The sequence below is a fragment of the Hemitrygon akajei genome, chromosome 19, assembly GCF_048418815.1.
Source record: "Hemitrygon akajei chromosome 19, sHemAka1.3, whole genome shotgun sequence".
Lineage (NCBI taxonomy): Eukaryota > Metazoa > Chordata > Chondrichthyes > Myliobatiformes > Dasyatidae > Hemitrygon > Hemitrygon akajei.
Genome location: NC_133142.1, coordinates 9345932 through 9371483, shown reverse-complemented (window position 1 = coordinate 9371483; position 25552 = coordinate 9345932). Strand labels below are relative to the sequence as shown.

General features: G+C 41.0%; 1 protein-coding gene across 1 annotated transcript in view; it reads right to left on the bottom strand.

Moving 5' to 3' along the window:
• LOC140741730 (rab GDP dissociation inhibitor alpha) overlaps nt 1-25211 on the bottom strand; it is a 58025-nt gene extending 32814 nt beyond the window's left edge. The window contains exons 1-3 of the mRNA XM_073072049.1: nt 25017-25211; nt 12369-12476; nt 1921-2020 (exon numbers count right to left, since the gene is read on the bottom strand). Coding sequence (XP_072928150.1) covers nt 1921-2020; nt 12369-12476; nt 25017-25211 — 403 coding nt within the window. The remainder of the gene's footprint in view (nt 1-1920; nt 2021-12368; nt 12477-25016) is intronic.
• Between the last annotated feature and the right edge of the window lie 341 nt (nt 25212-25552).

Sequence of the window (25552 nt, the reverse complement as noted above, 5' to 3'; positions counted from 1 at the left end):
GGTCTTGCCCTCTTTTGGAAAAATTTTGGAAAGATATTTTTGATACATTCTCTACAGTTTTGCATATTGATTTACGAACTCACCCTGTTACTGCAATTTTTGGTTTACCAATGATTGATCTGCCCTCTTCAGCTTGGGGGATGATTACATTTGCTACATTAATGGCTAGAAGATCTATTTTATTGAATTGGAAAGAGATAAATCCTCCAAATACATCTCAATGGTTTTCTCAAACCATATCCTGTTTAAATTTAGAAAAAATTAGAAGTGGTACCTTTGATTCCTCAGTTAAATTTGAAGAAACTTGGAGGCCTTTTATTCAATACTTTCACAGAATGTAATTTGACCTTTTTCGATTCCTTTTTATTATTCATTAATTTGAGTAGACAACACTAATAATTTTTTTGATGTAATAGAATAGCCCAGCTTGCTTTTTTTTAAAGTTTAGGTTTAGCTGTGTTTAGTTTAGTATATTTTGTTTTTGCTTTTTCAATTTGGGTTTTTTTCCCATCTTTTTTCTGGTATCCTGTTTATATTTAGGGTTTGGGAGGTCTATTATATGCTGTTACCTATAGTTTTTAACTCATGTGTTAACTGCCAACAATGTAATCTCACTCCCTTTGTACTATTATGACTGTTATGTATCTGTTTTTGAAAAATTCAATAAAAAGATTGAAGAAAGAAAGAAAGAATTCAGCAAGTCAGGCAGCATCTATAGAGGAGAATAAACAATTGACACCACAGTCCAAAACATTGACTGTTCATCTCCTCCACAGATGCTACCAGATTTGCTGAGTTCTTCTAGAGTTTCTGGCATGTTGCTCAAGATTTCCAGCACCTGCAGTATCTCCTGCATTTATCAAGTGACATTGGTGAGTATTCCCTTTGTTCTTTAACAGCAGGAGACCACAGAGCTCTCAAACAGGGAGTGATATTTGTTACAGCATCCTAGTTCATCATTTGCAAAAGATAGGATGCAAGAAAATCAAGTGTTTTGTTGGAAAGCTAATAGAATGCTTCAGGGTATGCAAGTATAAAGGTTAATCTTTTGTTATATAGCACACTGGAGTATAGTGTCTCATGAGGGACCCTTGATCTCCTTATTTAAGAAAAGCTGTTAATGCACTGGAAGCAGATCAGAGAAGGTTGGCCACACTAGTTCCTGCAATGGGCAGACTGTCTTCTAAGCAAGAGACACAACACGGTCAGGTTGTGTCTGCTGGAGTTTTAAAGAAATGGAAAGTGACTTGATCAAACATGCAAAAAACTTCTGGCTCTTGGCAGCTTAATATACATCACATGTTTCCTCTCACGAGAGAATTAAAAACTACAGCTCACCTTTTTAAAATAGTCATCCAAGATAAAATAGATTAAGGAATCTTGAAAATCTCTTTTTTAAAAAAGCTGAGTGGAAGCCTAGTACTTGAATCTAACACTAACACCCCCCCCCCCCACAAGGAGAGGTGAATAAATTCTTAGTAAATAGATGAGAGAAAGGTTACTCTGGGTTAACAGGATTGCAGTCACAACCAGTTCAGACATAATCTTATTAAATAAAGATGATGAGTGGGGTTGGGTGGTCTAATCTTGCTTTTAATGCCAATACTCACTACTCGATAACAAATTCCAAATCAGAAAACATCCACCAAAGCTGAGGCACTTCCCTCTGCTACAACAGACTTCACAAATTATGAGATGTGTTGTATACTCAGGAGAATGAATTATACTTTTTAAATTCTATTCCAAATTACTAAAGGGAGGAGAATATTTCCCTCCACACACTAATGACAGGGATTGGTGGGTTACAGCAGAAAGGGCATGCATATGATTTAGTCAGCCATACATTCCAAGTCAATATGCCCAGGTCTTCATGGTGAGATGGATTTTAATTTAAGCTCTGAATTTTAAATAAAATATTACCATTTGCCATGAGGAATTTGGGAATCAGATCAACGTTCCAGTCTCTGCTTCTTCCCATGGATTCTGGAGGACCACCAGCGACTTTGAACCTTTTGTAGAGCTGAAGGAAGAGAACATACTTAGCTTCATTTTCTCTTGGTAGCTCCTTATATCAACCTCTTATGTTGCCTTCCTATTTCACACCAATGGCAGTAAGTGCATTTTGAAGTAATTTCGAGTAAGTTACTATCTTTGCACTGTACTGCTGTCACAAAACTACACATTCCACATCATATAAGACAGTGATAATATATCTGAGTAACACACAGTCCTGATAAAGGGTCTTGGTCTCTCTTTGGGACTTAGCTGTTGCTTGCATGGTGGGTGGTGGGAGTGCTGACACTTTCTGCTACCATGTGGGGGGTGCGGAGGATTGACACTTCTGTTTGTGTGTGGGAGGGTGACAGGGGGCTTTAGGGTTCTTGTGTCTTTTCTGTCATTCATTCTTTGGGGTATTTTTTCCTGTTTCGTGGATGTCTGCGAAGAGTAAGAATTTCAGGTTCTATACTATATACATTTTTTTAATATTAAATGGAACTATTGGTCTGAATCATCAACTGTCTGCTGAGTTCCTCCAGCATTTTTTGTGTGTTGCTCTGGATATCCAGCATGTGCAGAATCTCATGTTGATAATGACTGACTCCTGATTAAACAACACTTTCTCTATTGTCACGTTGGCTGAGGAACAATTGGTGTTCATTTGAGACAGGGTTCAGTTAAACATGCCGCCAAAAAAATAATACCACAGACTGCGGAAAGTTTTCAACAGCAGTTGACAAAGTGGGCTCGACCCAAAACATTCTTGTGCAAAGGTGAAAGCATTATCACTCAGACATGGCTGCCACCACAACAGAACCATGACGTGCACCATCAGTTTCTCCATTACATGCACATGAATGAAGGCCAGGCACTCAACACGCATCACTGGAAGAGGAAGAAGGGGAACAGCGTGGCTAAAAACAGCTCCAATTTGTAGGAATTAAAGTTGTATCAATAGAGATTGAAAGATTAGCTTCATTTGTCACATATCCATTGAAACAGTGAAATGCGTCAGGTGCATTAACAACCAACACAACCTAAGGATGTGCGGCGGGGGGACGGGGGGGGGGGGGACGGACAGTCCGCAAGTGTCACCACACATTCCGGCGCCAACTCACGCCCACAATTCTTTAAGCCTCACTGTATGTAATGCCCTGATTAAGATTTTTACTGCTGTGATGTAGGCATTTTATTTTAGCAGTTCTGTAAAAGCAGAGCATGCTTTTAATGCCAATGCTCACTGCTTTTAGCACATTTGGATTTTTGGCTAAAGATAAGGGGCTATGATGTTCAGCTTAGGAATGCTGTGTCAGCCGTTCAGGATGGTGGAACTGGGAGAAGGTTTTACAGAAAGCTGGGCAGAGAGAGATTTCTAATGGATACTGGTGGGGTTCGTGGACTTTTTGGCGGGAGCTGGAAGAGGACAGGAGGACAGATGGCTGAGGACGCTGTCCCTGTTACACAAGGTTCTTAGCGCAGATGAATGGCTCCAAGGAGGAAGAGCCAATACTCCCGAGAGACCGCCGGTTTGATTGAGATGGATTTCGGATGAAGTTCGGAAATGTGGTGTGTGCTTTCACACAAGCCACGGATCTAGCATGTGAGTTAAAGACAACTCCGGTATGAGATTCAACATTATGTGCACATTTGGACTGGGTTAACTGTATTGGGCCCTTTTTCCTACTAACTGTTCAGTAAAGCTGAAATTTGTAAATATACTTTTTTTAATATAAATTTATGTGGTGTGCGATTTCTTATTTCTTGCCGACTGACAATTGCATATGGGCAGCATTTACGCAGCATTCCTTCAAATTGAGCTTTCTTTTAATCAGAACATCACAACGTTCCTGTTTGGTTGAACCCCAAATCACACTGACCCTAGATGTCTATTGTTTATGAAGAGTGGCCTTCTCATCACTGAGTCCCGCAGCTGTTAGCAGAGCCAGCAACAAGCCAAGTTTCCATACGAGCCCGGTGGGGCAGGGGTGCATGTACATCTTTGAAATGCATGAGGGAACCAGAGCACCCAGAGGAAACCCGTGTGGGTCATGGGAATAACATACAAACTCCTTATAGCTACTGGCAGGAATTGAACCCAAATTGGTGAAAGCTGGAGCTGTAAAGCAAAACTCTAGTTACTATACTGCCGTACTGCCCAAAAAATAAAGCAGCACAGAAGTGCTGGTTTTAGGAATGATCCATCAAGTTTTTTTAATCTTCACTTTATAATTTAGGATTGTTGGTTTTATAACTTCTTTTGAAAATGACCTGCATGGTAGGCTGGCTTGGAAGGTTAGATTACGTGGGATCCATGATGAGCTAGCCAATTGGATAGAAAATGGGCTTGGTGAAGGAGTCAGCAAGTGGTAGAAAAGAGCTGTTGGAAGCCCCTGACAAGTGGCATGCTGCAAGGATTGCTGCTGGGCTTTGGATAATAATGTCATTGATATGGTTAATTACACAGACAACAAAGTTGATAGCAAATTTTGTCAATGCGAACAAGTTGGAACAAAGGTCCTATTGCTAAGCTGTATAATTATGACTAATTTCACCTCCCTTCCCACCCACAACCTTTACATCCCTGCCTTCCAATTTTCTTTTGAAATTTTGATCAGTTTTCACAGCTACTTCAGCCTGTAAGGCAATCCACTGTGTAAAAGAAAATTTCATCTCTCTTCTAGCTTTTTTGGTAAATCACCTGATTTCTGTGGATTTGATTATTAGCCTTCCTACCAGAGTCAATGCATGTCATAACTTTAAATGATTATCAATTTCTAATCCATTTTCACTGAGAAAACTTTCACTTTTAATGTGTGAAAAAAAATCCCAGGTACCTCAGATAAGCGAAGACCGTTATTGCTGGTACCTTTCTAGTATAGCACCTTCTCCAATGACTTTGCATTTTTCCAAAATGTGTATGCTTAGAATCAGCCTTCAGCTCAGCCCTAACCAAAGATTTAATAAAGTTTTAGCATTCACAAGAGCTATGCCTTCGGTTAAAAGGGTCAAGGATCTGCGAACTTATGAGCTTTTTCAATGCCCTGTTTAAATAGATTGGTGTCAGAACAGAAAACAAGGTAAATCAACTTAAGATTTTTAAAAAAAAACAGTATTGTAGAGCAAGGTCAAAGATGGGCCACAACTGCATGAAATACCTAAATGGTGTATTCACATTCTTTAGAAGAACCTTTCCTTAACCCACATTACCAATTTTGCTCACTATTTTTAATGCCATGGATCAATAGCATGAAGCAAGGGGTCAGTGGACCCCAGGTTGGGAACCCCTGATCTACAACTTCCATATATCACGAGAATTATTCAGTTGCTTCGTCAATCACTGGGAACCAAAGTTCCCTCTAATGTTTTTTTTTAAGAACAGCTGTTCAGACCAAACAGTGCTCCGAGCAGGAACTTTTTACACGGCCTGAAAACTGTACGGCACTTCAAATCTTCACATTTAGTATTATACAAGGGAAAATTCCAACTGCATGGCAACATACGGAGCAGTTCAGTTGCTGCACTTGCACAGCTTAGAGGGCACAGAGCTGACACAGCAGCCAAAGTGGTACAGAAATGAAAAAAACATTTTAAAAAAGCCAGACTTGGCTCTGCTCTGTGGAAGATTCAAGTGTGATTCTCGTAATAGATTAGCCTGTGGCGACCCACTTTCTGCGCAGATGAACCGGCTCATAAATAGCCAGCGCGCGGGGGGAGACTTTGGTAATGCAACTCTGACGTCATTTCCGCCCGGAGAGGGCGGGCGCTAGGGATTAAATGCCAGCGCCACGAAGTTTGAATAAACTAGTCTCAAAACAACTTACCGACTGCGTGTTGTCTCTAGCTCTGTATGTAGCACATCACTACATTGGTGACCCTGACGGTCCAAACGGGATTTGGACCAAAGATGACCGACTCTTCATCGGTTCACGCAGTTTCGCTAAAACTGCCGACTTTCTAGACCACGCGTGTGGTTTAGCCAAGCAGAAGCCCATTTCCAGATTCGGCAGATATCCTCTGATTCCACGCGTTACTACCACGTGGTAAGCGCCCTTGACCAGGAGATAGCTGCCCAGGTTGCGGATTCATACAGTTGCCCCCGGAAGAAGGCAAATATGAAGGATTCAAAGCGCTGCTCATTCGGATCTTTGGCCTCTCGCGGCGTGCCCGCCTGCTTCACCTGGACGGTTTGGGAGATAGGCTGCTGTCAGCATTGATGAACAAGATGCTGGCCCTGGCTGACAGACACAAGCCCTGCCTTATGTTTGAGCAGGCGTTCCTAGAGCAGCTGCCCGAGGACATACATCTGCTGCTGGCCGACACAGATTTCAGCGAGCCCCAGAAGGTGGTGGCCCGGGCAGACGCGCTGTGGAAAGCCAAGAGGGAGAGCATGGCGTCCGTCGGTCAGATTACCAGGCCACTCACCCAACAGCAGACTAGACCAGGCCTGGCAGAGGGGGCGCACACAACACAGAGGCAGGAGTGAGGAGGACAGTGAACAGTGGTGTTTCTACCACCAGCGGTGGGGCACAGAAGCCCGCCGTTGTCGCCCGCCCTGCAAGAGCCAGGGCCAGGGCCAGCAGCCGCTAATGACTATGGCGTCTGGCCACCAGGACAGCCTCTTGTACGTCTGGGACAAACAGTCGGGACGCCGCTTCTTGGTAGACACTGGAGCGGAAATCAGCGTCTTGCCCCCGACGGGGTACGACACCTGCAACAGGAAGCCAGGACCCACCCTGAGGGCCGCAAACGGCAGCACGATACAGACCTACAGCACCCGCACAGTGCAGCTGCAGTTCGGCGCCAGCCGGTTCACGTGGGACTTCACACTGGCCGCGGTGGCCCAACCACTCCTGGGGGTGGACTTCTTGCAAGCTCACAGCCTGCTGGTCAACTTGCAAGGGAAAAGACTGGTACATGCCGAGACTTTCCAGACGTTCTCCCTGGGTGAAGCCAAGTTGCCTGCCCCATCCCTGGACTCCATCACACTGTCGGACAACGAATTCACCAGAATCCTGGCGGACTTTCCATCAATTCTGGCACCGCAGTTCACAGCAGCCATGCCCAGACACAGGGTACAGCACCACATTCTGACCCAGGGACCACTCCTCCACACCCGTGCACGAAGGTTCCCCCTGGAAAAGCACCATCTGGTGAAGGAGGAGTTCAAGAGGATGGAGGAATTGGGGATCGTACGGAGGTTCAACAGCCCATGGGCCTCCCCCCTGCACATGGTGCCCAAAGCAGCCGGGAGTTGGAGACCATGCGGCGACTACCGCAGACTGAACGAGGCTACAACTCCAGACCGCTACCCCATGCTGCACATATAGGACTTTGCAGCAAACCTTAACGGGGCAAGAATATTTTCCAAAGTAGACCTCGTCCAAGGATACCATCAAATCTTGGTGCACCCTGAAGACATCCCCAAAACGGCACTTATCACCCCGTTCGGCCTGTTCGAGAGTCTCTAGCTCTGTACGTAGTACATCGCTACAAGCCTTCCACATACCCTGTTAACTTCAGCTTTTCTATTTCCAACCGACCATCTGATTATACCAAGAGGCATTTAAATGTTATAAATAACAAGGGCAAGACTTGGCAGGATCCCAACTTAGACCTTGTCCTTCATATTGCTCAGGTCAGAAAGCATACTAACATTAAAGTCACAATTTTTGCCAAAAAAAAGACCTAAGAGGGTCTGCTGGGAAATAAAGTGGAATGTCATTTTATGTAGAAGTTACCAAACAATCTAAGCCAATGAAAAGCTTTGTCAAAAGGCACAGGCTTTTCTAAGAAAACAGCAAAGCTGGAATTTTAGAAAGGACTTTGTACAACTGTTAAAAGTCAGTCTGGAGAAATCCAGCCATGCTCCTGTTAGAGGTAGACACCTTGCTCATAATCACCATGCAGAAACAGATGAACAGAGAAGATAAAACTTACACATCAGCTGGATAGATTGCTCCTCAGACAGATAGCTGGTGTAAAAGATTAAATTATTTATGAAGGTTCATGACAATTAACAGCAGGAAATTGTAGATGAATCAAATGATGCTGCATTGTGAAGGTTTAGACAGGGTAAAGAGAATTAATGTTCCCATTATTAATAATGACAAAAAACATGAAGGTAAATGTGAAATAAAATCTGAGAGAGTGAATATACTGCTCTACCAGGAGCTGGCATACACTCAAACTCCTGTACATGAGACCCCGATATTACAGAGGAGTTGTACCCCATGAAAAATCACCTGTATCATGATTTTCCTTAATACAAACTCTATTTCCTATTGAATCATATATTGTAAATGCATTCCTAAGGGGGAATCTCTCCCTCTGTACTAATGTCGAACACCAAAGATTTGAGCTCATAGCAGGGCTGGGGTATACTTCTCGATTTCCAAAGTAAATCTCTTAAAGGGTCAGCAAACGTTTGGAGATAAGCACCTGTAGATGCTTACATTTTACCATTTGGCCCTTTGGATCTGCTCCACCATTTGATCATGGCTGATCCATTTCCCTCTCAACCCCAATCTCCTTGTAACCTCTCATACCCTGACCTACCAAGAATCTATTGACCTCACCTTAAATACGCCCAATAATCTGGACTCCACAGCCGACTGTGGCAATGAATCTCACAGATTCACCATGCTCAAGCTAAAGAAATTCCTCTTCTCCATTTTAAATAGATGTCCCTCTACTGTCCTCTGGTCCTAGGCTTACCCACTATAGGAAACATCCTTTCCACCTACACTCTATCTAGGTCTTTCAACATTTGATACATTTCAATGAGAACCCATACCCCCACCCCATTTTTCTAAATTTCAGTGAATACAAGCCATCAAAAGCTCCACATATGATAATCCTTTCATCCCGGAATCATTTTCATGAACATCCTTTGAAACCTCTCCAATGTCAGCATATCTCTTCTTAGGTAAGAAGCCCAAAACTGCTCACAACTCTGCAAGTGAGGCCTCAATAGTGCCTTATAAAGTCTCACCATTACATTCTTGTTTTTATATTCTAGTCCTCTTGAAGTGAATGCTAACGTTGCATTTTTCTTCTTCACCACCCGATTCAACCTGCAAGTTAACCTTTGCACTTTTGATTTTTTAATTTTCTACCTGTTTAGAAAGTAGTCTGTGCTTTTATTCCTTCTACCAAAATGCATAAAAATATACATCCCAGCACTGTACTCCACCTGCCACTTCTTTGCCCATTTTCCTAATCCGGCAAAGTCTTTCAGCAGCCTCCTTACTTCCTCAACACTATCTGCTCCTTCACATAGCTTCATATTATCTGCAAACTTGGCCACAAAGCCATCAATTTTGTCATCCAAATCATAGATGTATAACGTCAAAAGAAGTGACATAACACCAATAGTCACCAGCAGCCAATCAGAAAAGGCTTCTTTTATTCCCACTCCTTGCTTCCTGGCAATCAGCCAATGCTCTATCCATGCCTGTATCTTTCCTGTCACACTTCAAGCTCTTTAACTTGTTGAGTAGCCTCATGTGCGGCACACTCTCAACGGCCTGAAACTCCAAGTACACAACATCCACTGATTCTCCTTTGTCTAGCCTGCTTGTTAATTCCTCAAAAGATTCCAACAGATTTGTCAGACAAGATTTTCCCTTAAGGAAAGCATACTGACTTTGGCCTTCTTTATCATGTGCCTTCAAGTACCCTGAAGCCTCATCCTTAACAATTGACTCCAACATCTTCCCAACCACTGTTGCAAGGCTAACTAGCTTACAATTTCCTTTCTTCTGCCTCCATTCCTTCTTGAAGAGTGAAGGGTCATTTGCAATTTTCTAGTCCTCCAGAACCCTATGGTGTAGCTTATCTGGTTCAGGTGACTTATCGACCTTCAGAATTTTCAGCTTCCCAAGCACCTTCTCCCTAATTATGGCAACTGCACTCCGTTTTGCCCTCTGCCACTCTCAAAATTCTGGCATACTGCTAGTATCCTCCACGGTGATGACTAACACAAAATGCTTATTCAGTTCCTCTGCCATTTCCTTGTTCCTCCTCCCTGTCCCATTACTACTTCTCCATCATTATTTTCCAGTGACCCATTATCCACTCACACACCTGTTTTACTCTTTGTATATCTGAAAGAAACCTTTAGTATCCTCATCTATATTAATGGGTAGTCTACCTGCACATTATATTTTTTCCCTCTTTGTGGCTTTAGTTGCCTTCTATTGGTTTTTAAAAGCTTCCCAATCCTCTCACTTCCCCATATTTTTTGCTCTATTATATGCCCTCTCTTTTGCTTTTATGTTGGTTTTCACTTCTCTTGTCAGCCACGGCTGTATCATCTTGCCTTTAGAATACTACTTATTTTGGATGTATCTATCCTGCGCCTTCTGAATTGCTCCCAGAAACTCAACTCCAGCCATTGCTGCTCTGCAGTCATCCCTGCTAGTGTCCCTTTCCAAACAACTTTGGCCAACTCCTATCTCGTGCATCTGCAATTCTCTTTATTCCATTTAATACTGATACACTTGAATTCAGCTTCTCCCTCTCAAATTGCTAAGTGAATTCTATCATATTACAATCATTGGCTCCTAAGGGTTCCTTTACCTCAAGCTCTCAAATCAAATCTGGTTCATTATACAATACCCAATCCAGAATAGCTGATCCCCTAGTGAGCTCAACCATAAAATGCTCTTAAGAAAATCTCGTAGGCATTCTAGAAATTCTCTTGAGATCAAAAATCAGCACCAACATGATATTCTCTAACTAAATGCATACTGAAATCCCACATGACTATCATAACATTGCCCTTTTTACATACGTTTTCTATGTCCCATTGTAATTTTTTAGCCCATATTCTGGCTACTGTCCAGACACCTGTATACAACTCCCATCAAAGTCTTTTTATCCTTGCAGTTCCTTAACTCTACCCATAACGATTCGAAATCTTCTGATCCTATGTCACCTCTTCCTAAGGATTTGATTACATTTTAAGACATCTGTCTTTTCAACTCAGATGTCCACCCCTAGATAGTTGGGAGCTGAACATCATCTTTCAGCTATGACTCAGTGATGCCCACAATGGCATACATGCCAATCTCTAACTGCGTTACAAGATCATTTACCTATTTTGCATACTGCACGCATTCAAATATTAACACCTTCAGTCCTGTACCCATTACCTTTTCAATTTTGTCCTGTGACACTAAAATTTATCCCACTGACTGCAATTTTGCCCCATCACCTGCCTGTCCTTCCTAACAGTCTCATTACACACTGCCTGTTTTTATGCCAATTGACCCATCCTCAGCCCCATCACTGTTTTCTATACCCCAGCCAAATTAGTTTAGCCCCTCCCCAACAGTTCTAGCAAATCTGACCACAAAAATATTGGTTCCCCCTTGGGTTCAAGTGTAACCCAACCTTCTTGTACAGTTCATTTCTTATCCAGAAGAGATCCTAATGATTCAGAAATCTTAAACCCTTCCCCCAGCACTAGTTCCTCAGCCATGCATTCATCAGCCAAATCATCCTATTCTTGCCCTCACTGGTGCATGGCACAGGCAGCAATCCAAGATTACTACCCTGGAGGTCCTGCTTTTCAGTTTTCTACCTAGCTCCCTAAATTCTCTCTTCAGGATCTCCTTTTTCCTACCCAATTAGTTTGTGCCAATATACTCCAAGGCTTCCAGCTGTTCACCCTCCCCTGTTAGAATGCTGTGGACCCAATCTGAGATGTCCCTGGCCCTGGCATCTGGAAGGTAACTCACCATCTGGGTGTCTATCGCATCCACAGAATCTCGTAATAAAAATAATAATAAATCTGAGATTTATGATCCTTCTCAACCCTATTTCCCCTAAAGCTTTCACACACTTACCAGTAAATAACCTGTCAACCTCTGCTTTAAATATACCCAATGAATTAGCTTCCACAACTGTCTGAGGCTATGAATTCCACAGATTCACCACCTCCTAGCTAACGAATTCCTCCTCATCTCCGTTCTATTCTGAGGCTATGCCCTTTGGTCCTAGACTCCCCCACTAGAGGAAACATCCTCTCCACATCAACTCTTTCTGGGCCTTTCAATATTCATTAGGTTTCAATGAGATTCCCACACTTGTCCCCCAGTCTACTAAACTCCAGTGAATATAGGCCCAGAGCAATCAAACACTCCTTGTACGTTAACTCTTTCATTCCTGGGATCATTCTTGTAAACCTTTTTCGGATCCTCTGCAATACCAGCACATCCTTTCCTGAATACGAGGCTCAAGCTTTTTACCTTGCAACTTTCAGTTTGAATAAGAACACACACTATTAAGTACATAGAAAATATCAGGTAAATGATATAACTTACAACATATCCTTTTAAAGAAACAAATAAAATAAAACTCCTTACTTCCTCCAAAGGTGTTATTGAAGCACTTTCTCCTCCATAGTAAGAGTTTTGGTCCATATGGAGCACCTTTTTCCCATTCACTGACATGATTCCAGACAAGATACATTCCTTTAAAATGAGCAGACAAATTAGAATCACACATCTGTTTTTATGTTGAATATAGACAAAGAGAGGCAAAGACATCACAAAAAACAAGCTGAAAATAAAACTGGTACCATATCTTCACAACCGTGCAAAGCACTTCCCTTTCAATTATTTAAGATTTTTAGTTATACTTGTAATAACTTGAAGTGCAACTATAAACACGATATTCTGCAGATGCTGTAGATCTAAAGTAACACACAAATTGCTGAAGGAACTTATCACACCAGGGAACATCTATGGAAATGAAGTAACAGTTGACAGATCAAGGCAAAACTCTTCATCGGGACTGACCTAATGCTGCTTGACCTGCTGAGTTCTTTCAGCATTTTGTGTGTTGAAGTATAACTAATTGTTTCCTTAGCCAGTATCAAAACAAAACTGGGGTTAGCTTGGTCACCCAGAGAATAATTATCCAAAGGCTGAAGTGAGTGCATACAGGAAAACCTTGGGCAGCATAAACGTAACTCTATTACAACACCGACAACCTGGGTTCAATACCGCTACTGTCTGAAAGGAGTTTGTACATTCACCCCATGACTGCGTGAGTTTCCTTCAGTTACTCTGGCTTCTTCACCTAATCTAAAGACATGTAGATTAGGGCATGCTAAACTAACACCAGAAGCATAGCAATACTTGCAGGCTGCCCCCAGCACATATTTGAACTATTGGTTATTGACATAAACACCACATTATGTTTCGATGTACATGTGACAAATAAAGCAAATCTTTTTCAATATTCAGCCTATGACTATAGTGCTTTATCACAAAAGAACAAAATAATCTCTCCCCAGGGATGAAGATTGGTATTTTTATCTGAAGAATAAATATATTTTACAGTCAGTCTCGGTTATACATTAGTCAAAAGAGGGCAGCCTGCACTGAAGCACAAGGCAAGTTAATAGCACAATAGCAATAAGGGTCAGTAGCAGATATATTGGTCTGATCAATTTCCCTTTTATTAAATGGAAATTTCTCTGTTGGCAAAGTATCTTCCAATGCCCTTGTGCAAATATCTCACTCTCACTGCAAAAGTTCAAGCCTGAATTCCAGTTAATTTGGACACATCAGAACCTGTACATTTTGGCCCAGTTAGCCAAAGTTTCATAAAAATAGTTAAAAGGGTATAAAAATACAAACTACCATTTATCTGAATAATAAATAACATATTTAAAAGAAAAACAGAAGCAAACAGAACACTCAATACTACTACAGTACTTTAATATAATTCTTGTAATTGAACAAAATCTGTGCAGGTAATAGACTACCTCCATACAATCCTTTTGACAAATCTTCATTTTCGTTGTAACTTTTAACATGAAATACCTTCAAATTCTTCATAATTCCCAATTAGAAGTAGTGAAATAGTTTCATTTTCACTCCTGGCCATTTCTGACATCCCTAAGCCCGAATGCTTGACACCACAGTCAGCAAAACTGTTCTGAATTGTCTTACTGCTATTTCTTGCCAACTATCAGTGACAAAAATTGCTGCATTTTGAACAAGCACACACAACTGACACTATTTAAAAACTGTTTGCTCCAAGCAGGGGAAAATATCTAATAGCCATGCAAGTGCATGTGACTGTCACTAGATAGAAATTGCTTGGCAACAGTCTTCTACAAATAAGCATTATATCCCAAATAAAGGAAGGAAATCCTGGCTATTTTCCTCAATTAGCTTTGTTCTTTAATAATTGTCCCAAATAAGTGGCTGCCCTAATTAACTAATGGCCCAGTTAAATGGAATCCACTGCACTCATTGTAACAGGAGTCTCCTCCAGAATCATTACTTTATATGCAAAAATTAACAAAGTAATTTGAACCATTTCATAACTTGATTCCATTTTCATGTAGAATGCAGAATTCATGGATTTTTGTTAGTGTTTAACTTAAACTTGAAGAAATGAAATTGAAGTAATTTTTCAGTATGTCACATGCAAATGCAGTGGCACGGTAGACAAGTTACCGATCAACTAATTCTTTGCTTTTTTTTTAAAAAAACAAGAAAATGTTAAATCAATTCACAACATAAATAATCATGCTGGCAGAAGGATTCTGTTTGTCTAATACTTTTAAAAAAAATCTACCTCCACTTCACCGTTCCTTCTCAACCACCTAGCCGACTTACTATTCACTGGCTGGTACTCAGAAAAATCCCCATCACCAAGCAAGAAAAGGTGGCATGGCACAGAACAGACAGAGAATGAACCTTTCACCCTCAGACCTGTGAACATTAAAGGCCACAAACGACATGTTTACACTCATTTAAAGAGTAAAGTGCTCTGCTCTAAGCAAGACAGGCCAGTTAACCAGAATCAAACACTTAGATGCTCTTTCAGTCTAATGCAAGAGAGATTTTAAACTGGTTTGTTTACATTGCTTACCAACCCAGTCATTTGACATGATTTAAGGACAATCAAAATAAATTATCAAAGTAGGTATGTGTCACTATGTACTACCTTGAGATCCATTTTCTTACATGTATTTACAGGAAAATAAAGAAATACCATAGAATTTATGAAAAACTATACCTAAAGACTGAAAAACAACTATTGTGCAAAAGACAAGTAGTGAAAATAAAAAAGATAGAGACAAAGACAGACAGACACAGACAGGTTTAGAGTTGAGGTGAGTGAAGTTATCCATGCCATTATGAGAGCCTGATTATGAATAGGCAAGATGCAGGAATTAACTCAAAATTGTTTAGAGCAAGGGTTCCCTACCTTTTTTTATGGTATGGACCCCTACCATTAATTGGGAGGTCCATGGACCCCAGGTTGGGAAATCCTGTTTTAAAGGATTTCAGATACACCCTTTTGGTCATTAAGGACACATCAAGGCAACAAGAGCAGATTCAAGTAACTCATTTGTCACTGCAATTGGAACCAGTACAAAACAAAAAGCTGATTATGATGCACGTAATAGCAGCAGCTGTTTGCAGTGCTGACCTTTGCAACTCTGAATGAAGAATAATCTGCCACCAATGAATTCCTGCCGAGGAAACTGACAAACTGCATCATACTATATTACTCTGTGAAAAGGAACATACCCATTTTCCAATTTCTTTCAAAAGGTGCTGATAATTGGAGTACAGAACTTAAGGAGTGCCTTTTGACAACTTTTTCCAATGGAAAATTCAGCCGGAAATATTGACTATTCAACTTCCAGAAACATTAATGCCCAGATCTATCTGCTACAAAGCTCATTCACACCAACAGTTTACAGTCAAAACCTGAAGGACAGTTGTTTAACAATGATGATTTGAAAATGGGTGTGGTGTGTTTGACATTATGCTCAATCCATAAACAATACTATGGACCACTATTTTTATCTATCCTGTTTCCAAGCTCTTGGGTCAGAGGCAACAGTTTCTTATTACCACTCCAAAAGGATTAAATTATAAATCAAAGATTAAAAATTCATCTAAAAGAAATTTGGCAATAGAATCAATGATAAACTACACAAACACTGACAAGCAACCAGTGTGAAAAGGTTTCTAATACATTGTATTCACATTGTGCGGTACTCAGTTCTACCAATCAATAAAGAGGATGTTCTTATCAATTTCAGCCAACACAGGAAACAATATAAGGAAGAACAGGTGAAAAAGACAGAATGGAATAGCCTGCTTAACAACTCATTTGTCCATGGAAATGGGCCAATGCATGCTGTTAATATTGAGTAGAAGCAGTTAGCATTTCAAGCGGATGACTTCATTGATATTAACCCTTTTTCTCCCTCCATAAACCCTACTTATCCTGCTGAGTATATGCAACATATTTTTTTTTATTTTTGATTTCCAGCTTCTACATTATTTTGATTTTTCAGCCAGAGAAACAATACAAACGAAGTAAATCAAGAGCATCACCTTGGACAGTAGAAAGTATCAACAATTACAGATCAACACAAGTCAACTTTTATTGTCATTTCGACCATAACTGCTGGTACAGTGCATAGTAAAAATGAGACAATGTTTTTCAGGACCATGGTTTACATGACACAGTACAAAAAAACTAGACTGAACTACGTAATAATAAAAAAAAAGAGAAAGCTATACTAGACTACAGACCTACACTGGACTGCATAAAGTGCACAAAAACAGTACTAGCATTACAATAAATAATAAACAGGACAGTAGGGCAAGGTGTCAGTCCAGGCTTCAGGTATTGAGGAGTCTGATAGCTTGGGGGAAGAAACTGTTATATAGTCTGGTCGTAAGAGCCCGAATGCTTTGGAGCCTTTTCCCAGATGGCAGGAGGGAGAAGAGATTGTATGAGGGGTGCATGGGGTCCTTCATAATGCTGTTTCCTTTGTGGATGCAGCGTGTAGTGTAAATGTCCGTGATGGCGGGAAGAGAGACCCCGATGATCTTCTCAGCTGACCTCACTATCCGCTGCAGGGTCTTGCGATCCGAGATGGTACAATTTCCGAACCAGGCAGTGATGCAGTTGCTCAGGACGCTCTCAATACAACCCCTGTAGAATGTGATGAGGATGGGGGGGGGGGGGTGGGAGATGGACTTCCCTCAGCCTTCGCAAAAAGTAGAGACGCTGCTGGGCTTTCTTTGCTATGGAGCTGGTGTTGAGGGACCAGGTGAGACACACACAAAATGCTGGAAGAGCTCTGTAGGCCAGGCAGCATCCATGGAAAAGAGTACAGTCGTCGTTTCAGACCGAGACCCTTCTTCAGTCCTGAGTTCCTCCAGTATTTTGTGTTTGTTGCTTTGGATTTCCAGCATCTTCATCCTCCTCTATTGTCAAAATGAATCCAAACTCAGGTTGGAGGAACAACACCTTATATACCCGCTGGGTAGCCTCCAACCTGATGGCATGAACATTGACTTCTCTAACTTCCGTTAATGCCCCTCCTCCCCTTCTTACCCCATCCCTGACATATTTAGTTGTTTGCCTGTTCTCCATCTCCCTCTGGTGCTCCCCCCCCCCTTTCTTTCTCCCGAGGCCTCCCGTCCCATGATCCTTTCCCTTCCCCAGCTCTGTATCACTTTCGCCAATCACCTTTCCAGCTCTTAGCTTCATCCCACCCCCTCTGGTCTTCTCCTATCATTTCGCATTTCCCCCTCCCCCCCACTACTTTCAAATCTCTTACTATCTTTCCTTTCGGTTAGTCCTGACGAAAGGTCTCAGCCCGAAACGTCGACGGCGCTTCTCCCTATAGATGCTGCCTAGCCTGCTGTGTTCTACCAGCATTTTGTGTGTGTTGTTGTTATCTTCATGTTTTCTTGTGTTTGTGGAACAATTACAGATGTTGGGTTGGACTGCACTATTCATATTTTCCCTGTAGTTTAACTTTTTCATGCTTGTATTTTTGTATAATTACCTATATCAATGTTCAGTGTTCTTTAAAAGAATGGTTGCAGTCACTAAAGACCTCTTGGTTTCAGTGGTGGGTATCGCATTACTTCAATAGGGGCCATCTTACTGGTTAACTGTTATCTATGGAAATTCAGTGGAATTTGCAAACTGGTACAAGAGGATCAGACTATGTTATATCAGTCTCTTGTCTACTTTTCTCTGTAACTAGAGCCTCTTTCTCCCTCTCGCTCATGCTCCATCTTCTTTTCCCTCATTTCATTTCTATAATGCTTAATAACCAAGTTTTATGCCCCATTCTTGACCTCCAAAGAAGCTAGGATCTAAAACATCCGAATCAAACACAGAATAGTCAAAGTTCTGGATCAGCACAACTGATTGGCAATGATGGCTTTCTCAGAACAGAAGAGAAAAGGGAACTCTCAAAATTGTGGACCAACTGTTCTCTTAATGACTCTGACCAATCCAAGCAAGGTTCTCGACTTCAACAAAGTGGGGAAAGTGGGGAAACTCCCAATTCAACAGTGCAGAATATCTTTGAACTATGCACTAATGGTGTTGAAGAAGGACTAATGCCACACTGACAGAAACAAGGTTGCGCTGCAATACACACACAAAATGCTGAAGGAACTGAGCATGCCAGGCACCAACTACACAGGGAAATAACAGTCGATATTCCAGGCTGAGACTCTTCTTCAGTCCTGATGAAGGGTCTTGGCCCAAAATGTCAACCGTTTATTCCCCCTCCATAGATGCTGCCTGCCCTGCTGACTTCCAGCATCGGCAGAATTGCTTTTGTTTAAAACGCTACATTGCCATGAGCAGAATTAATTTTTCAGCATGTATTACTTTAATGAAAGTTTACTACAAAGGACTATGAAGACTGGCTGGTGATTAGATGATGCCAAACAGAACCAACTCAGCAAATTTAACACACCACCTGATGTAATTAAGAATCAAAACAGGGAACTTATTGGCAAACAAACTCTTTATAATCATATTGCAACACTTCACGGTTATGTTCCTCTTACAACTGTTGCACAAGTTGTGCCAGTCATTGTAGAATCAGACCACATAGGAATTAATGTGCTCACAAAGACCGCAGTGATACGGCAGCCTGTCCAGTGTGGAATCAGCTGATCTGCATTCAAACAATAAACACAAATGGTTTCTCTTCAACTCAGTTGAAAGCATATTTGTTTAAGGAACAGCCTCAAAGAGCTTTCTACAGAAAACAAATGCACGGAATCACTATTTACAAGACATGAAACATCAGTTAAAAATCTAGGAATCTTTTAGAAATGCTACACGCATAAAAGGTTAGAGGAACTCAACAAGGCAGGCAGCATCTGTGGAAGGAGCAAACATTTCAGCCGAGACCCTCCACCAGTCAGAAATAAATAAGTAACACCACTCCACCCCTGCCTTCGGTCTTCTATGGTGAACTCAATACAGCTATATTTATTTAGAGATACAGATTAGTGCAGAGCAGGCCCTTGCAGTCCAACGAGCAGCACCGCCCAGCAACCTTATTTAATCCTGGCCTAATCACAGGACAATTTATCATGACCAATAAACCTCTAACCCGCACATCATTAGAATATGGGAGAAAACACATGGAGGAAACCCACATTTACGGGAAGCACATACAAGCTTCTTACAGACAGCATCAGAATTGAACTTTGAACTCCAACACACAAGCTGTGTGTCAAGTTAGCCTCCACACCACCATGGGCAGTGGTGTTCCACAGATATTGGTGCTGGTGCCTTTTGCTTGTAATATATAATGAAAATAAAGATGAGTGGGTAAGCTTACAGATGACACAAAGTTTGGGGGAGTTGTGGACAGTGTAGAGGGGCTGTCAAACAACACAGCAGAATATAGATCAGAAAGATATAGGCAGAAAAATTACATTTGGTGTTTTATCTGAGGAAGTACAAGGTGTTGGCTTAGTAGGTCAAATGCAATAGGAAAGTATAGTGAATGGCAAGATCTTTAAAAGCATTGATATATTTAGGGATCTTGAGGTTCATAACTCAATGAAAGTGGCTACACAAGTGAAGACACGCTGCATGTTTCTCTTCATTGCTCATGGCACTGAGTATTAACTTCGATATGACTTCCTTACTCCATCTAAATGCTGTTTAGGCTGCATTTGGAATACTGCATGCACATTTGGTCACCCCATTACAGGAAGGGTGGAAACTATCAAAAAGATACAGGAGAGATTAAAGCAGATGAGATTTGGTATCAGGTTAAGCACAGATATTGTAGTACAAATGGCATTTTCCTCTGCTACACTCTTCTATGCCATATACTGAAATTATGCATGTTAACCTCAAAAGGCCTTTTTAAAATCTATATACACCACCTCAACAGGTTCTCTCATCTATCATTACATGCCTCAATAAAAATTCAAGTAGGTTTGCAAATATTATTCCCCTTTCAGAAATCTACGCTCAATAACCTGAGAAGAAAATGTTGGAGATAGGCAGTAGCATTGGCCATTCAAACAGGATTTTAAAACCATTCAGTTGTTTCACAATCACTATTATTCATACTCTGTTTTGTTCTCAATTTAATAACTTGATTTTATATTTACCATCTGCCATGACGGGATACGAGCTTCTTCTGATTCTGAATCCTGCATTAACCCTGGCCTCAGGATAACTAATCCAACAGTATAATTACTAAGGTACCATATTCTTGACTCACATATTCAAACTTTGGATACTTGCTGATGAAATTGTACTGAGATCACTTATAATAACATTTTTAATTATACATGAGGAAACCATCCCCAAGTCTGTATAAGGAAAATAAGAAATTACTTGAATGTTTATCCATAACTGATACAAACCACATTTTTAAAAATTAATTCAACCCCTTTGTTCTTCATAAGATAAGACAATACAGAGTCTATACTAATCAACCATTTTCCAGGTTTAATTCAACTTCCACGATAAAACATTGGAAAGGAACTTAGCTTTTAGGGTTCCCGCCTTGTTCCCCTTAGAGAAGGAAGAATGTAAGAGCCCAATAGCTTTCTGTATTGTTTACAGTAACAGTCAAAACAAAACTCATAGACAGTGTGCTCATGTGGACAAAAATACCCAGTCTTGGCAGTGTAGAGAAGAAATTTTGCAAGTGACAGCTTGATTCTGAAACTAAACAGCAAAGGCATGAACTTGGTGGGCTAGGGATGCCCATTTCTGTGCTATCCAACTCATCAGTAGCAGCAGAAATGTATGCAACCACAATCCATAATCTCATGACTTGGTGCATTCCTCATTCAACCGTTACTATCAAACTAAGGGATCAAGCAGAGTTCAATGAGGCATGCAGAAAAATCTTGCTGGGAGCAGCCCAGACATACCCAAAAATAACATGATAACCTGAGGGAGTTGAAATACAGGACTCTTCCTCTTCGGAGGTAGTTGGTCAGGACTTACTGCCCTCCCACTGCTGCAGTGTTAAAGTGACTAGTAAGACCAATTATGGGCAGGCGGAGGCCACGGGAGGTGGATGGGTAGTTTGAGAAGTAATCCATTCCTTCTGCGACTTATCTTGGGCATCTGTACACTCTGATAGCCCCAAGGTCCCTAATGCCACTCCCAAGGCATGCGGGAATGCACAATATAAAACAGCATGCAATAGATAAACTTCAACAATCTCATAACTAAGAATTTGATCAAAGTCTTACCAAACCTATATTGTGAATCGGGGTAAACAATTAAACAGTTGATAAGCAGGAGATAGCATCAGCAAGAACCTACTTTCCTCTGTGGTGGCAAAACACTGCATAATCTGAAGTATTTACCACCACTCTAAGACTGAAATGTCAAATAAATGATAACATTCTGCGATCCTGATGAAGCCAATCCGATTCATTCCATCTAATACCAAGGAACAGCTAAGCACAGAGGAAGATGTGCAAGCTCTGGGACAAGAATGTATTCCAGTGTAGTAATAAAGATTAATGCTATTTGTCACATGTGCAGTAAAATATACAGAAAAATGTGTTGACTACATCAGATCAAATCGCTGATGATTGTGCTGGGCTTCTCACAAGTGTCGCCAATCTTCCGGTGCCAACGTAGCACGCCCATAACTCACTATCGCTAACCATACGCTTTGCAATGTGGGAGGAACCCAAGCATCCAGAGGAAACCCATGCGGTCACAGGGAGAATCTACAAACTCCCAACAGGGAGTGGAGGAATTAAACTCTGATCTTACATATGGTGTGGTAAAGTGATGCACTAACCACTATTCTACACTATAATAAAGACCAGGGCCACAGATACAGTAGTATCCCAAGCTAATGCATCTGAGACTGTCATAACACTGACATCCCCCTAACAATGTTGAATATTGTCCAGTTATGCCCATTTCATACAAAGCCAGATAAATTGAATCTGGCCAGATTAACACTCAATCAGCCCAGCAGTTTAGCTAACAAGTGACACTTAGTCACCAATATCCTATTCACCAACCCCAGGACCACATGCCTCTGGATCTCAGTATAACAAGAGTTAATTTCCAGAGACAAGGCATGAGGGGCTATCTTCAACACCTCAGTTCAATTTGACCAACCACAGCATCAACTGAAATCTAAATCAGAAAACACAGAAACGGTAGATGTTGATGGTCAATTATCCCAGATCAGAACATCACTGCAGGAGTGCTCAGGGCAGTATCTAAGGCCCAAGCACCTTCAAATGCTTTCATGCATCATTCCATCACAAGGCAAGAAATTCACTGATGAACATATTGCTCAATGTCATCTTTTGTTCCACCTCACACGAACACACCACAGCAAATCCCTAATTAATGTACAGCATATGGCTGATGAAGTTGCTCCTTGATCATCTACAACAGTTACTTACCTCGGCTACTCCAACTACACCTACCAACCCCCTTCCTCAACGCCAAGTAGAAAGGTAGCAGGTGCCCAGAAGCACCACCCCCACCAGTTTGCACATCATTTTGACTTGAAAATATCACAACACTCCTTCATTATTGCTGGGGTTAAATCCTGGAACTGCCTAGCCAATAGAAAGACTGGAGCAGATCAAGGGCAATTTGGCTTGGGAAGTACAAGTGGACCTTGCTGGCAATACCAAGGTCTCAACCAAAAAAATGAAGTGTTAAAGAACCTCAAGAAAATTGGTCCAGGTATGAAATCCAGTTGAAACGATTTAAAGCATCTAACTTTACTGCTTTTCTGGGCCGAAACATCACCTGTTTATTCATCTCCATAGATGCCACCTGATCTGCTCAGTTACTCCAGCATTTTGTGCGTGTTCCTCCAGATTTCCATCATCTGTGGAATCATGTATATATTGCTTCCTTTTGGGACTAGAATTGTCATACTATCCCCAGTCAATGCCAATATTCCTTTCCCATTTAAAAACTCTTGTCAATTTACCAACCATTACTATGTAATGAATGTAAAAATTGCAAAAAAACATTTTGTTTGAAGGCCATATATTCCAGTACTCAGGCAAGACTGGGAATTTTCTGGCATCTAACTCAAAAGAGGTCCAGTGCTGTTCTTCCTCCATATCCAGTGATGTCAAAGTTGAATCTAAAATAATATGTGCTATTACAATCATTATAAAACAGCGTGTATCTTGCATAAATGCAAAGCTGTACTCATGCTATTGAAATATGATTACATTTGTTACCTGGTCCCTCAATATCACCTCTTTATTCAAGAAAGCACAGTAGAATCTCCACTTCCTGAGGAGATTGAGGCAAGTGAGGCTCCCAGGCTCCCTTCCTCCCTCTTCTGCCCCCCCCCCCCCCATTCGAACCAATTTTTTACAGGAGCACCACCAAGAGCATCCTGACCAGCTGCATTACCACCTTTAAGGAAATGCAAGGCATCTGACCTCGCATGTCATGCTAAATGCTAATCTTCTGAAATATATTTAATTATTTGTTAATTTATTTGTGGCGATATTACTTTATGTGCTGTGGGTGAGTTGTACATACTGTGTTGTGCATCTTGGTCCAAAAGAACAATGTACATGTATACAGCTGAATGACAATAAACTAGAAATTGATTTCCTCCTTCCCTCCTCTTGGAAACAGGTATAAAAACATAACAATTGCATTTTAATCAATCTGGGGAGGGGGGAAACAAAGGTAATATTCCAAAGTCTGCAATAACTGGAGAAATAACCAAAACCTTGATCACAGTTGCAGACTTTTAGGTTTTATGTAGAAAGAGTTAAAGGAAAGAAGTGGTACCAAAAGTAGGGTTATAACCACGAGGAATTCACAGAAAAAAACCCTAAAATCTAATGAAATTCTTGAGAGGAGATCCTTATCAGATGGTGGTTACAATGATGGGGTTTGGTATGGACATAATTGTTTTGAAACAAAGATAAGGCTTTAAAATTTAAATCTATGAGGGAAGAGGCTAATGAAAAAATTGCAGAATTATTGACACACTTATTTTTTCAGAATATTTTAGTTACTAAAGCAGTTTAAAGTATGCTGTGGTTTTATTTCTTAATTGTTATTATAATCCCAAAGGCAAATTCTAGTGTTTTATTGATTTCTGTGGTAGGATAATCTATTTTACTAGAAGTTATACCAGACATGAAAATGCTAATAATTTGCAATTAACAATAAATTTCATAACTGTTATACATATTATGCAAAACTAATCCTATATTGTACAAAAAGGAATAATTCCGTATTCAAGTTATACACAAAGAAATATATGAAATGAAATTAACAGTATAGAATTTCTTCAATGTTTTAACTACTTACAATTGCAAGCAATACAATACACTATAATATTATTTCCACTTCCAATTCTGATTCAAAAATCCGTATTTATATAAATAAAAGAAATCCCAATAACACATCAGGCCTGGAATCTTTTTTTTCCCCTTGTCTCAACCTTGGTAGTATGATTATCAATGGCTAAATCATCACGAGAAATCCGCTACAGTTCATCGTTAGAATATTTTTCCTCAAGAAATTCAATTGCAACGTTTTTTTTCTTGAACCCATCGAGTATTCCCGGGCTGCTCTGTGCATCTGTTTGCCTGACAGCAGACCCCAAGCTCTTGCAATCCTCCATTCATCCCTCCATCTTCCCCCACCCACCTCCATCAAATATTAATACCGCTTTAATTATTGCAACAAAACCTTACCTTTAGTCCAGTCCCCAGGACAATCACATCATACTCTTCATCCATGGCTTTTGTCGCTGCCCTTGGTTTCCCAGTGATTTCTGAGTGTTTATTTATTGCCAAAGAACAATAATTTGACACAGAGCCCAACACCGACCCTCCCTTCTGACAGGTTGGAGCCTCGCCACACCGCAGCGCGCCGTCCACAGATAGCATATCAATCCGCACCCCCAGAAAAGAGTGCGGTCCCTAATCACATTATATCCTATTGACATAAAAATAAATTACCCTATCTCCCGATCCGAACCAAAGTATCTCCATCAGGGCTTTCAAAGTTAAAGACTTCAACAGCCATTGATATCGTCTGCACTGGCAATACCTCTCACCGCCTCACACCTGCGCCCCGAGTAAAATAGTGCCAAGATGTCCTCCGTCGTCTGCCTGGTGAGTTGTAAACTGGCAGAGCGTATGCCTAAAGCTTGTGGGCATTCTGGGAGTTGTAGTCCTACTGGAAGGGTGGGGTGACAGCTGACTCTGCCTCCTGAGCTGCAGTGCTG